General features: G+C 31.5%; 1 protein-coding gene across 1 annotated transcript; it reads left to right on the forward strand.

Annotated features, from left to right (window-relative positions):
• Positions 1 to 7,121: 7,121 nt before the first annotated feature.
• LOC134248936 (uncharacterized) lies at positions 7,122 to 14,762 on the forward strand. The gene is made up of 4 exons (XM_062731321.1): positions 7,122 to 7,202; positions 7,664 to 7,718; positions 9,465 to 9,581; positions 14,584 to 14,762. Exons 1-4 carry the CDS (start codon positions 7,122 to 7,124, stop codon positions 14,760 to 14,762), a joined length of 432 nt encoding a protein of 143 aa, XP_062587305.1.
• The last annotated feature ends 660 nt before the right edge of the window (positions 14,763 to 15,422 follow it).

Here is a 15,422-nt window from a genome sequence, read left to right on the forward strand (position 1 = left end):
ATCTGAGGATGTGATGTTTCATTAGAATTCCTATGCCCGTGAAGATAGTTCGAGACCGATAATTTGCAAACAACTAACCTAGAAAAACTGGCATATTAACATTAATGTAACTATTATACATAAATTTTATTGTGTAGGTACATGTGTGTCGAGCTAACTACATCGATATCTTTAATTGTTATGATTATATTAATATTTGTTTTATCTATATTTCTTTTATGCTGCTATAACTTTTAGCAATGAAATTCATCATACAATTAAGCCGTTTTAAATAATATGAAAATGTCCTGATACAGGTCAACATATCAATGAAAATAAAAGGTCAGAACAGATTATATGTTGATAAGACATTCTAATGCAATTGTTTTGTAAAACACGTTTTGATTGGCTAATGCACTGATGTTTGAAGCAGTAAAACGAGCATTAACGAGCGTGAAAGCTTTTTCATTGTGACGTCATAATAGAGCGACGCAAAAATACAATGCTCCGTGACGTATTTTATGTATCAAAATTCAACAAAATAAGACGTAAACAACAAAATGCATGGATTGCATTAGAATGGGAATAAATAAACTTCTAATTTGGTATTTGCGACCGTTAATGCTGATTTAACGGACGCAAACATCCGTTTTACCGGCTCCGCTTACGCGTCGCCGGTAAAACTCAGTTTGCGACCGTTAAATCAGCATTAACGGTCGCAAATACCAAATTAGAAGATAGTTATTCCCTAAATATACGTCAAGTAAGAAAATGCACAATAATTTAACACAATAATTGTAGATACGTTTACGCTCTCGTAACGGAGTCTGGCACATTTGAAAAACCAAGCTCTATCATAGACATCACTTTAACTTTTCATTCGTCAACTTTCCTTACTTATACAGTATTATATTTGCACCACCTGCATACATAGTTTATATATCTCAAGAACATGCTCTACGTATGTACAATTTAAAAACAAAAGATGAATTATTGACAAACAAGTTGATTACTAGTAATCAAACAATATCAGCCGTCTTCTTTGAAGCCACCATTTCTAAAGATCTTACATGAAGTCAAATGCTGTTTGACGCTTTCTACGTTGATCGTTAGGCCATTATTTACACAATGAATTGTCTGGATTTTTTTTTCATACCTGTTAATCATAAATTTCATAATTTTAAACGAAAAGTAGAAATTAGTGAAAAGTAGACTATTTTGCATAAATTAAAAAAGAACTTTACTCATTTTATTTTATTTAAGTTGTAATTGACACGGTCACTGCTTTAGATACTCTGAAATCACAAGATAAATTATTGACAAAACGATTTGGTGAAACAAAAGTATCAGCATTTCGTTTTTAAGTCATATTTTCGTAATTTTTAGTCAATTATCAACCCAGGTTTGACCTGTCGGCAAGGGATGTACATCACTCCATAGCACCCAATCCCACCTTTGATGGTTTGGAGGTCTGTGTTTGATCTGCTCCTATTTTGTATTGTTACTGTTCGTTATCCTATATATTTCATGTTTAAAAACACAAATGGAAGGTGTCAAAACTTCAATAATTTGCGTTAGGTTATTTAGTTGTAAATGATATTGCCACTACTTTAGACACATCATATAGTTTCAAATACCAATATCATGTACTCTACCGGTGCAATTTATTTTTATCTTGAATTGTATCATACATGTACATGTACATTGAAACAAATAAAACTGAATATTATGTATCTGATTGTAGGTTTCTTTTGATATATTCAAACAGGTACCAGCCATAATTGACTCTCTCCTTTCTCACTTTATGTTGCAATAGTTGTTGTTGTTTTGAAATTGTACTCAGAACATTGATGAGAAAAGATTACAGCATATCTTTAATAAAAATACTTGATAAACATAACAATATTATCACAAAAATCATCTGAGTATAGATCTACAATGATTGCTTTGTGTATAAGTAGTTGTATTATGTCCATTTGTTTTTAAAATACAACGACATTTTTATACAACAAATAAGGAAATAAACGAACAGTATCCAAGCCAAAAAGTCCATACATTAAAACAAATTAGGACCAGAAAACAAGGATCAAAGTATCAGAGCTTGTATCACATGTCATAGAGGATTTCATTTCATTCCCTTCCCTTTCCATATTTCTATTAACGAGTCGAGAACAAACTAGAGGGATAGGACGCCATAAGTTTTTAGAACTTGTGCCCAATCCCTTTGTAATTAGAAATTACAATAAAATATGTTCAAACCAACAATACATTTTACAGTTAATATAAGAAGGTTTTCTTCCAGATCTTATTCTAGAAATTTAAGGTCTTGAAATAGTAAATATATATGTATTAATCAATTTTAATCTAATTAAATCATTCAAAAATAAAAAAAAAGTTGTCATTCAAAAATAAAAAAAAGTTGTCTTAAAATTTAAACATCATTTTGAGAGAACAATTATTTTAAATGAATAGAATTGATTGAAAACAATGCGTTTAGATGGTATATAAATTATATGTAGATAATGAACAGTTTTGTTCTAATGATTAAATAAGGTACCGTTACAGGGACTTTGCCAGCAGCGTATATATTCGGTTGTTAAAATGTAATATATTCAAGATAACAAGCAGTGTAACAATCATTTTATGCAACAGCTAATGTATATTTGCATTTATCTGGAAAACATTGTACAAATTGAGGTTATTTTGCCCTGTGTTTTTTCTCCCTTTCACACTTGCAAACAACTAAACACTTTTTTCAAATTTGTCTAATTTCAGTTCTGTGTTTTAAATCATACTGTTTTTAATTTACAAATTAATCCCGTTAAAATTCGCCAGATTTTTAGAAGAACAAAAGCTTGGGGCGAAAATAAACCGCAGACGAAATTTCCCTGTATTCAGTATTTCAAGGAAATCGCAAATTATCGATCGCGAAAACCTTGATTTTTTTTTTCGAGCATTGAGGACAATATCTAATGAACAGCCATCGTATATGGATGTAGCAAATATTACCAAAATTAGATTGATTGATTGTATATATTGTTTAACGTCCCTCTCGAGAATTTTTCACTCATATTGAGACGTCACCGTATGCTGTTGAAAGGCTTCAAATTTTGACCTTTACTCGGCACTCAGGGCCATTGAGCAGTGAAGGATCTTTATCAAGCCAACGCCTGCCGCTGACACGGGGCCTCAGTTTTTAAGCTCTCATCCAAAGGACCCGCAACTTACACTTAAAAGTGCCGAGCGCATGGCGAAGGAACAGTTGCTACCCATTTTACTGACTTACTTTCAACTTCCGGTCATTCAAGTCCGCCAAAACATTTAAACCAAAATTTAAATGGACAAAATATGTTACATAAAAGTACCAAAACTGAGTACAAGAAAATAGTGAACATTTAAAAATAAGAACTTTAAATGTTATCGATATAATACAAGAGCCACTCGAACACTCTCGCTTAAACCATCATACCTGAGTGAACAACAGGTAAAATGGTGAGAGCTGGCCAAGTTCAGAAATAAGAACGAAATTGTATTCAATAATAAATTTGCCTTAAAAAACTATATACAAAGCAAATAATATCATAATATCATAAGTAAATACTTACCACGTACCTGTCTCCGTGCCAGTGTCAAGATAAAGCTTGAATGGCTATTAACATAAACTAGCTGCTTAAAAGAACGTGTCTGCAGCTACGTTTCTTTGCCAGGAATGACCAGGCCTCAATTCTTCTGGTCGGCTTAGCTCTCTTGCAAGGACTATTGGTAAAATAGGCATAGGGACAAGACGCAGGAAATACAAATTATATATACAAGTGCAATAGTGATCGTTACAATAATAGATTTATGCTTTTATTAAAATGTCTAAAGATACCATTCATAACTCTACCTGTCATGCATGTTTACTGATACATGTTATTTACGAGGTTTATCCAAAAGCTCGTGGAATTTCTATCATGATTTGAAAAAAGCAAACAACAGGCATATTTATAATAAAGAGTCACAATGCAACAATATTGGAAAATATTGGAAAATTTCACCACTTTCCAATCACCAATATGGTCACACGAACCTTCTGAAAATGGATAGTTGTGAAACCCGGTGGAGACTTCGACGTTACGTCCAGTTTGATATGTCTCGCCCTAATGTCCAATTCAAATACCTAATTCTACAAAATTCTGCCCCTTTCTCTATTTTTTTTTTCAAGAAAAGCCTGGGTATCCTCTCGCATCAACTTATCTTCATTTTTCACTCATATTTCAAAAAACTCTTCATTTTTCTTTATGATGATCCAATTTCAGTAGCAATGTCAAGAACAGTACGTCAGCTGACAACGTTCATTAACACTTTTAATTTGTCTAGAGGACATACACTTAAAACAGAGCCTCCAAAAAGCGGCCACACCTCTAATCAACGTCCATGGAAGTTCTATTTTTCTTATGCCACTGAATTGATTGATTGATTGATTGATTGTATATTGTTTAACGTCTCTCTCGAGAATTTTTCACTCATATGGAGACGTCACCGTATGCCGGTGAAGGGCTTCAAATTTTGATCTTTACTCGGCACTCAGGGCCATTGAGCAGTGAAGGATCTTTATCGTGCCAACGCCTGCAGCTGGGGCCTCGGTTTTTAAGGTCTCATATGAAGGACCCGCAACTTTCACTTCAAAGTGCCGAGCGCATGGCGAAGGAACATTTGCTACCCATTTTATCGACTAGGTCAGTCGCGGCCGAGATACGAACTCACGACCTCCCGATCACGGAGCGAGCGCTCTACTAAGGAAAGTAGAGTATGCATTCTCGATTTAATATAATTTGTACATTAAAGGATTATTAGGCATTCATAAATCCTATTTTGATACTAACTATTCAGAAAAAAAACTTAAAATTTATTCTTACAGCTGTTGTTTAAAATTAAAAAAACAAAATTTAGATTCGTTTTTAAACTTTTGAATTCTGGATCGAGACAAAAAAATATAGTGATTTCCAACTTTATGACGCATTTGTTTTCCTCTATAGAAAGTAAGTTTAAAGAAATATATTATCGCATCTATAGTACAAGTGGATTAAACACCTTTTTTGAGGGGTTACAATCACCGATGACAATTCCAACGAAAACAAAATCAAAACGTTGTCAAACAGAAAATATACGGCCAATCATTGGATGTTAATTTATCTTGCTTAACCATCAGTTTTTTTGTCAATGAATACCGTATAAGTGGAAATTTTAGCGTGACGCAAATTTAGCGATTTCTCTCTAAAAACTGATAATTTATTTTAGCGAGAAGTAGTTTTAGCGATTTTAAAACGTTTACTAGAGAAGGTATAACATATATATATAACGCAATTAATTTTTAGCGATACTCAATTTTAGCGATCTCAGCACCCTCGCTAAAAATGCCAAAATTAAATCCTCACTAAAATTTCTACTTATACGGTATATACCTGATGATGACAAATGACAGTCTGTCTAACGACACACAACAATGCAGACTTTAGTGTTAAGTTCATTTCATTAGAATTATTAGTAAACCCTACCTCAAATATTTATAATTTCAATTCTTTCAGAATTCAGAATTTCAACACTTTCAGAATAACCCACATCTATAATTACCATTGCATAAATTATTATTGATTGTTTTGAACTGTAAAACTTTAAATTTAATATAAGCCATTTCTATTTATATCCTCTTTTCTTTTCAATTTTTATCAAAACTTAAAGAGACAATTAATATGGGCAAAAAAAATCGTAAAGATTTGAGTAATAATAATGATATTAATAATGAGAATAATAACAATGATTATAATAATGATGATGATGATAATTTTGATAATGATTAAAATAATGATAATAATACTAATAATATGATTTATTTCCAGATAGTTATGACCATTTCGATCGTGTATCCTTCAGGTTTAACAGCAAATTTACTTGAATAGCGAGAAAATACGCATTGTAAGTCTACTTAAACTGATAAAAGCACAATCACGGCAACATGAAATACCCCATGTTATCATTTCTCAAAAGTACCCAATGATATTAAAAGTTTACTAAGCAAATTAAACAAAGAAAAAAAAACTTGGAAATTCAATTTAATTAATTTTGCGTATATTCTATCAAGATATTTAGTACCAGTCGATATAAAAATCAGACAAAATGTGCATAAATATTTATAAAAGGCATAAAAATTCCCAGGATTTTAATGATATTCAAGACAAAGATTTCTGTTTGACTATGATCCATATATGATAAATAAAGAAGTGTTTAGGTTATGGTTTCCTAATCTGGAAAATTTGCCGATAAATTTTTCCTACTTAACTATTTTGAAGACGTCATAAAGATCTTTAAAGATGAATAAAATTATTCTTCTTCAGGTGCATAAAACTATGCACATTTTAAGTAATTAATAAGCAATTAACAACACAACTTAATGAAACACTGTATCAGATATTAGTTCTGTGATAAATATTGAACAATATAGTTAGAAAAAGCCTCCAAATTCAATCTTTTGGGTCTCTGAACATAGGTAAATTGACGAATGCTTTAATCAATAAAAAGTGAATAATTGTTATAAGGGAAAATCGTATTGATTTTTACCATAGAGTACTAGTGTTAAATTTCAGATTGATTCAACATATATTATTGACTTTTAAACAGATATTTATCTCCATGGCAAAAGTAAAATCTCAATATCAGATATCGATATACAGTGATAAGAAATGTTTAAAATAGTTCTTAAAATGTAGTTCAGCAAATGTTAGTCTACTGGTACTTATAAAAGTCTTTTTTTCATATAAATTAGTGGAATATTGGGAACATATCAACCTCTTTATTGCCTTTCAGTGTTTGGAAGATTCATTCTGTCTCATATATATCAGCAAAGAATACATAATCAAAAATATCTCCAAGCTTGCTGTACAATCTGTAAAGAATTTAATACTTCTGATCTATATGAGGCAAAGATATGTTGTAGTGTTAACTCGTTCACAGTCTCACATTGGGCGTTTGGAGAATTAAATCAAAGTTAACAATTTCATTTTTAAAAAAGTAAAAAAAAAATCCCACAAGATATGAATTGTAAAAATTAGTAATCTATATTCAAATAATTCCATGCACGAATTGTAACGTAAATCCCTGCCTGAATGGAGGGACTTGCGTGGAATCAACGGGGACTGAGTTCATATGTACTTGTCCAGAAGGCTTTACCAAGGAAATATGTGAGTGTAAGTCTTTTTAATTTCTTATTTGATTTAATGTCAGTAGAGCGCTTGCTTCGTGATCGGAAGGTTGTGAATTCGAGTTTGCGATTGACCTAAGTCAATCAAAATAGCTTGCAACGGTTTCCTCGCCAAGAACGCAGCACTTAAAAGTGAGAGTTACAAGACCTTTAGATGAGACCTTAAAACCGAGAGCTGTTCAAGTAGGAGGTAGCACGAAAAAGATTATTCACTGCTCAATGATCCCGGGTGTCGAGTAAAGGTATAAAATTGGAGACTTTATCGGAAAATGCTGACATCTCCTTATGAGTGAAAAAAATGCTCATTTCTTTTTATTATGCCAACCTACCGAGTCTATATTAGAGCCCGGGACTCCTGATAAAATCATTAGTTTAATATATTATGACAATACAATGCCATACAAATGTTGTTTATTGTACATAATATTTTTATGTTTTCTTCTATAGCCGATTTGTGTGACAGCCATCAATATAAGAATGGAGGAGACTGTGTGGCAGATGAGTCTGTGTATTTTTACTAAGTATATATTATATAGTTAAATAAGAGTCTGCTCTCTATTCAGAACCAAGGTTTAAAAGAAAATCAGAACCCGATGATAATTTTGAAATTTCTGTATATCATCAATCAAACCCGGCTTTTTTATCATTAAATAGATGCATATATATAGCAGACAATGAAATAAATTGAAATATTGGAAATTCCTGTATCAACATGTATCTTTGGTGACATTAGAATATTACAAAATGAAAAATACCAAAGTTTTAAAATAGAATAAAAAGTTTACAGAAGGAGATAACGAACAGTATTCAATATCAAAGTCCATAAAACAATACAAAATAGGAGCAGAGAAAACACGGACTTCCGAAACGACTGAGGTGGGATCAGGTGCCATGGAGGAGTGAGCATCCCCTGCTGACCGTTCACACCCGCCTTGTGTTCATTGTGATGATCATAAAATAACGGAAAAATCAGTCGTCAATTCAGGTTATAAATAATGGACTAACAATTGGTATGAAAAACGTCAGTCAGCACAGACATTAAATTCCCCAAACTGATAACCTTGAGTAATATTTTTGTTTGTTATATGTTGTAAGGGAAATACTCAAGTGTAAAAATTAATTAATTCCAAAACACATCTTACCGGTCACGGTAGCCGATTGGTAGAGCGTTCGCTTCATGATTGGAAGGCCCGGGTTCGATTATTTGTTCGCAGCGCCGCGTCATATCTAAGACTTAAACATAGGAATTGACTTTTCCTTCGTCAAGCGCTCGGCACTAGAAGTGAAAGTCACTGGTCTTTCTGATATGACCTTAAAAATGTAGGTCCCGTTTCAAGATAGGCGTTGGAAATGATTTTAAAAAACCTCACTGCTCAATGACTCTGAGTGCCGAGTATAGGTCTAAACCTGAAGCCTTTCACAGGTTTACGGTGACTGCTCCATATGAGTGTAACATTCTCAAGAGGTGTATTAAACAGTATACAATCAATCAATAAATCAATTAAAACACATATTTTATTAGTTTGTATTTCTAAAAATCATGACCGTATGAATGGTGGTTCCAAGCAGACGAGTCCAGTGTCCGGCATTCCTTGTGTGAATGTGTTCTTGGTTATTTTTTAAACAATTGTGAATGTTTTGGCTGTCTGTCTTTTTGTTTCTTTTTTGCCTAGATTTCTTCTCAATAAAAATGAAGTCGAATTATGAACAGAAAATTTTGTATCTTTGATAAAATTAGGGGGAAAAAATTTAGAATGGACAAGGGATAAAACAAAACATCACAGAAAATAGGTAACTAAGTTGATTGATTGATTGATTGATTGTATACTGTTTAACGTCATTCTCTAGAATACTTCACTGATATGGAGACGTCACCATTGCCGGTGAAGGGCTGCAAATTTAGGCCTATGCTTGGCACTCAGGGCCTTTGAGCAGGGAGGGATCTTTATCGTACCACACCTGCTGTGACACGGGGCCTAGGTTAATACGGTCTCATCCGAAGGACCGCCCAATTTAGTCGCCTTTTACGACAAGCAAGTGGGTACTGAGAACTTATTCTAACCTGGATCTCCACGGGGTGTAACTACGTTGAAAAATAATGCGAAATTGAATGGAACACATGATTTACTATTATAATAACCTTTTGACTTTAAATGTGGTTTATAATTAGTTTAGCATTTTTTTAAGGTAAATGTCAAAAGATATAATTTTCTTTTAGCATGATTTAAAAACAAATCTTTCATTCTAGTTAGTGTTTGTGCCACCAATGTTTGTATGAATGGAGGCTTGTGTGAAGCTGACCAGTCCAGTGAACGAGGTTATAAGTGTAACTGTGTTTATGGTTATGTTGGAGACAATTGTACAGGTAAAATGTAGAAATGTTTAACTGAACTTTTTTTACATCTATTTTTTATAATTTTAATGTCTATTTTTTTTATAATTTTAATGTCATTTAAAAGTAAACATCGTTGTTACCTTATTTTATACTTTATTTTAGATTTTATTTCAAAATATAATGTGATATTTCTAAGAAAATTTCGCGATAAGAAGAATGTTGGAGTCTTTTATTGGGTTTTATTTTCGTCACATCAAAATTTTGAAAAAGATTTTCTACTTCAAATTTATAAATAAATGAAAATACATGTATATGAAGTATATGTAAATGAAGACAATTATATAGGAAATGGAGTTTGATGTCAGACCTACATTTAAAAAAATGGATTTTAAATTGCTTACTTATGAATAATAAAACAACGAAAAATTCCTATAATTTTTTAAAATGTCATTTTCAGTTTTGCTTACAGATTGTAAGGCCCCTAAAGGCAATGGTTACAGTGAGTCGGGTGTGTACAGTATTTGTCCCTTTGGACCTAGCTCTGAGTCTGTAAAAACCTACTGTGATATGGAGACCATGGACGGAGGGTGGACGGTAATTAGTTAATTTATCATTTGGTCATTATAGGGACGTATCTTTTACGTTATATTTACCTTGTTAGCAAATATAACTAACTCCTTGGTCGTATTTTGGGTTACTTGCTTCATATAAGTGTAAGGTCTTTGTTTTTATTCTGCATTTGACTAGGAAAATTTGATCTATGTATACATAATTATTACATTGAGCTCATGACAGTAGTAACCAATCAAGAGGGGATGGTTAATCCACCTAGGGACCTGATCCAAACTCTTGAATTTCTATACGCCCTTATTTATTTCCTCTACGCAAACATGTATTTTTGATTAAATTCTTGAGATTAATCCCTGTTTGTTTAAACTTTTCATCAAAGACGTTAATTAGCACTTGGGGAATATAAAGCGTCCGAAAATTAGCAATTGGTTGTACATAAAAGATATCACTTAGGGCTGTGCTTTTATATATCTCTAATCTAACTTTAACCAAATTTACGAATTTTAATGAAGATTATTTTAAGAAAAGCACTTATCATGCATGTATTTTTGAAAACAAATTTCGAAAAAATTTAATGTAAAAACGATTGGTTTATTTGGTGAATTCGTTCTTCTATATATTACAATATTGTCAGTTTGAATAAAAAAGAAATTACATAAAAAATGAGATATTTTGTTTTTGAATTGGATGTTGCAATACCTTGCACAAAATACGTATGTTTAATAAAATTCAAATGTTAAGGTTTTATAGAAATTTCACTTAAATAGATACAGAAAAATACATGGGATTTCATAATGAATTAATATCAGTTCTCGATAGTATGTCATGTAATGATATTAAATTGTATATTGGAAGAATAGCATTTATATCAAACATTTGCATAGTATTTTATAAACTTACTAATTCCCTGCCACCATGTGTAAATTGATTCCCAATGCAATTTAAACAAGTCTTAATTCCGACTAAAATGCATTTCAAAGGAACAGAATGCGCCCTTGATCTAACCCTCACCAAAGTAAATTCACAAACTTTAAAGGAGATCAATATTCAATCTGTTTAGAAATAAATAAGGAACCTTCTACAAGGCACTATTCCATCAAAACATAATTTTAAAAAAGTAAATCTTGGTCTGAAATGAAGGATATGAAGATAACAAACAATATTCAACATCAAAGTCCGTAAAACAATAGAAGCAGAGCAAACACGGAGTGAGCGTCCCCTGCTGACCGGTCACACACGCCGTGTGCTCCTTCTCATGATCGGTAAATAGCAGAAATATCCGTAGTCAATTCAGTGTATAAATAATGGACTAACAATTTGAATGAAAAAAAGTCGTTTAGCATTTGGCTCAATGATAAATTGTATTTGATGACAAGGTCATTGTATCAAATGAACAAACTTTTGATTCGGTAAAACGGAAATATATATTAGCATGATTTGCATGGTTAACATGTTAAATTTGATACTTTTATAAAACGGACTAAAATTAATTGGTCTTCAGCGTGTACTTTCTGTAAATGAAAATATAAATGTTTAAAAACATTAAAACCTTCTGAAACATTTTGTAAATGCTAAAAAATTTTTAATTGAGATCACAGATAGAGTTTTTAAGTTCCATTGAACAAAGTTTAATTTATGAAAAACTTATAGATTTGAGAAATGCATGTATGAAAGGCATTAATAAAATTTTTCTGTTGCTCTGCAATGACCATAAATTGTATACTTCTTTATGTTAATCTGGAATTTTTTACGTCGATTTTTTTTTGCGAATCTGGGTCAAAATGCTGTTGATTAATTTTTACGTTTCAGAATTTTGCGAATGACCACTGCTTTGTTTACATTTTCTAATTGGTAATTTATTTTTAAGAAAAATATTTTTGCGAATGCAGTGAACACGCAAATTTGCTAAAAATTTATCTACAGCAAAAAATTCCATGTTTTACCAATTACCGTTTGATTAAGATGAAATGTAAAAAAAAATCCGATAGATCATTATTTTTTTGTTTTGTATCATTTATAATAGAAAAGTAATCTCTTGCTGCCTCACTTCCCGTCGTTTTTTTTTTCTTCAAATAACTTTTACAATAAAATTAAAAAAAAAAAGTTTGTTGATTGTGGATATGATTTTGAAGATTTTGATTATTTGAAAGTAACTTGTAGCCAAAGATAAATTGGAATGTATCAAATATAAATGCATGTAACATACATATCACATAATAAAGATATATTTCTAAAACGCTCGATCAATTCTAACAAAGTAATTATGTCTTTAAACAAGCGCTTGAATCTCACCCCAATATATCAAAAATGAATATATTAAAACCAATTTATTTTAAAAAATAATTATTTCGTTTTGCAAAAAATAAAAATCTTTTTTTTCAATTTCAAATATACTTAAAACAGAAAATGACGTGATCAATCAATTAAAAAAAGGGCAATGATTCATCGTTGCATATTTCCGTCACACTGACGGATGGCAAAACGCTGACTGAGATGTACCTACATTTCTGACGAAGCGGAAAATTATCAGCTCTTTCTTGGGGGACCTGCCACAGGATTATTAGGTACTTGATAAATTGAATGAGAAACTCACAGGAAAGTTAGAAAACAGGTTAAAAGGGTTTCCTATAAAATTTTACTCAAAAGTCACAAACAAGTGTGACACAAGTAACATTGCAAAGCTGTAAATGTTATAACGTTAACGTTGCAAAACGTTTCTTTTAGAATTTATATATGAATATTGCATGTAGTTGAGTGTAACATTGAAAATTTTCACCCCAAGAAAACCATTGTCAACCGAGGCGCAGCATGTCCTTAATTTTAAAATATTTCAATTTGTTTAAAACACCATAAATAACGTTTACAGCAATTTAACCAGGATGCAATGACTATTTCTAGAAGCTGAAAATTTGAAGCACTAAGAACGATTTAAATACATGATAAACGTTTTCGGGTAATCACTTTTTGTACTTAAAACCATGGAACAAATATTCAAAGTTAATTAATTTTATTCATCAGTTTTTAAAAAGTTATATATTTCAAAAGTTAAAGCATATGTTTGTTGAAAAAAAAATTATTCTTTATACTTTAAACGTGATAAAAATAGATGATTCCAGTGGAAATAAATATTATACAATTATTGCTGTTTTTGAGGTCAATACAATGATTTAGCTATCTGAGGAGTACAATATTCATTTTTTCCAAAGGGCGAGGGGAATATTGTACTTCGAAGATGGCTAAATCATTGTATCGACCAAAAAACAACAATAATGATTTTACTATATGATTCACTGATAAAATGATACAGCTCATTACTTGTTTGCATTTAATTAAGTGGTAGCCAAATACAAGAGAGAACGGAATTAAAATGTGAATAAACCTTACCAGTCGTATCAATTTGATTTTTTTTTTATCAATTTTAGTTGCCATTAAAAAAAATATATAATGTCTTTTTTATAGGATAGATTGTGAAAGGAAGGAGTATTATCAGGGAAAAGTGACTGCCAAAAGTATTTAAAAAAATATTGTTCAGTAAAAGTGTTGGAGGGGGTTCAATGCATCCCCTCTTACCATCCTCACCCTAAAATATATATTCGCTTATATTTTGTTCACATGAAAAAAATCATAGTCATCTAAACAGCTTTCCAAAATAATCTGTATCGATTTGGAATTTCCAAATCTATTTTTAGATCAATGTAGAGGAAATAAATCCTTGTATTGAACTGGAACGTCACGTGCAGATCAATACAACGTAGTATTTTTCTAACATAGTTGGATCTCAGCCAGTCAGAGAGATGAAAATTATTCAGTCATATAATAAATAAAAATATTTATCAAAAGCTGAAATGTTGGGTTTTTTTAATTGTATCTATATATTCAAAGGAATTTAAAACTTTGTCCAACTTTATTTGGCTTTAAAAATACCACAAACGTGACAAAGCAACCAAATTTTAATTGATTTATACTTTTGGTGTCAAGTTGCAAAAATGGTATCATCAAAATCGTTGACCATGTGTGGCAAAATATTTAATTACTTTTAATGAATATTTCTTAGCTCTTCTTATCAACTCTTATATTTTATTTTATTTTCATATTTTTGTGATTTAGAGTCTGACCTTTCAAAAACGTAATTATTTTTATTACAGCAAAACTCGGTTATAACAAAGTCGCTGGGATCTATGAAATTACTTCCCTATATCCGTATTTCGTTATAACCGTATAAGAAATTCATTTAATTAATATCGGTGTGGATCCAAGATGACTTCGCTATATCCGTAAATTCGCAATATCCGTGTTCGTACCAAACAAGTGTTGCTGTATATTAAATTGTTCAATAGTAGCATTATTTAATTACCAATGTTTATAGGTGATGAAGTAGAGTATATTAAAGTATTTAAGTGAAAAGAGGTATGCAATTCCCTAAACAAAACGTTTGACATTTTTATTTTTTTTTCAATTCTAGGTGACGCTATGTTAAATACAGTTGAATCCGAGGCTAATCTTTCTTGGATGGACTTTAGTACGATAGACAGGGACAACGATAGGAGTGGATCTAACTGTGCTGAGCTTCATAGGGGCGGATGGTGGTTTAACGCTTGTTATCGAGCATTTCTAAATGGCCCCTGGTCACAGAGAGAGTAGGGAATTCCATGGGCTTTTACAATTTTATCCGGGAGAGATATAATCGAAACACAGACGTTTATAGGAAATAGTTAATTTGCTATTGCTCAGAAAAAAAGAGCAAAGAGCCTTAAATGTATTATTTGAAAGATAAATATAATTTCAATACTCATATATTTGATTCACAGGGCATAAGATTAATAAAGCCTGAAAGTCTTCTAAGCCAAAAAAAACATAGTTCTTGGCGACCAGATGACTTTGAATTTGTTGGCTTCACAAAGACAAAATATTAGTACATGATTGTGTATGTATGTCCATAACCCGGAATCCATCAACAATTTCTAGAATATATTGTCTTTACAGTTTATATCATTATGTCGGTTTATATCATTTGTTGCAATTTACAGTCCATAAAGTGTGAAAAATTTAGATTTTAAAATGTCATGTTTTGGAGGGCGGATGAAACCTCAAGAACAGAGGTCTTTTGTAACAAATACAATACGATGTTGTGATAAAAGCCTGAACTACTCACTGAACCTAAGTTCTGAGCATACGTTTAAAGTCCAAGGCATTTTTCGGTATATGGTGACTTTCTTATCAACAGTATGTGTGAAAACTTTTTGACGGGGCGTTAACAAGCAAACTATCATCTCACCAATCAATAACCTTTTACAGAATATG

This window comes from Saccostrea cucullata, unplaced genomic scaffold, assembly GCF_032062105.1.
Source record: "Saccostrea cucullata isolate Sc308-1 unplaced genomic scaffold, CSIRO_AGI_Scuc_v1 ctg1798, whole genome shotgun sequence".
Lineage (NCBI taxonomy): Eukaryota > Metazoa > Mollusca > Bivalvia > Ostreida > Ostreidae > Saccostrea > Saccostrea cuccullata.

Coding starts and splice junctions, on each gene's coding strand:
- LOC134248936 (XM_062731321.1), top strand. CDS start 7,122: ATGGAGGGACTTGCGTGGAATCAACGGGGACTGAGTTCATATGTACTT. Junction 7,203..7,663: donor TACCAAGGAAATATGTGAGT/GTAAGTCTTTTT, acceptor TTTCTTCTATAG/CCGATTTGTGTGACAGCCAT. Junction 9,582..14,583: donor TGTTGGAGACAATTGTACAG/GTAAAATGTAGA, acceptor TTTCAATTCTAG/GTGACGCTATGTTAAATACA.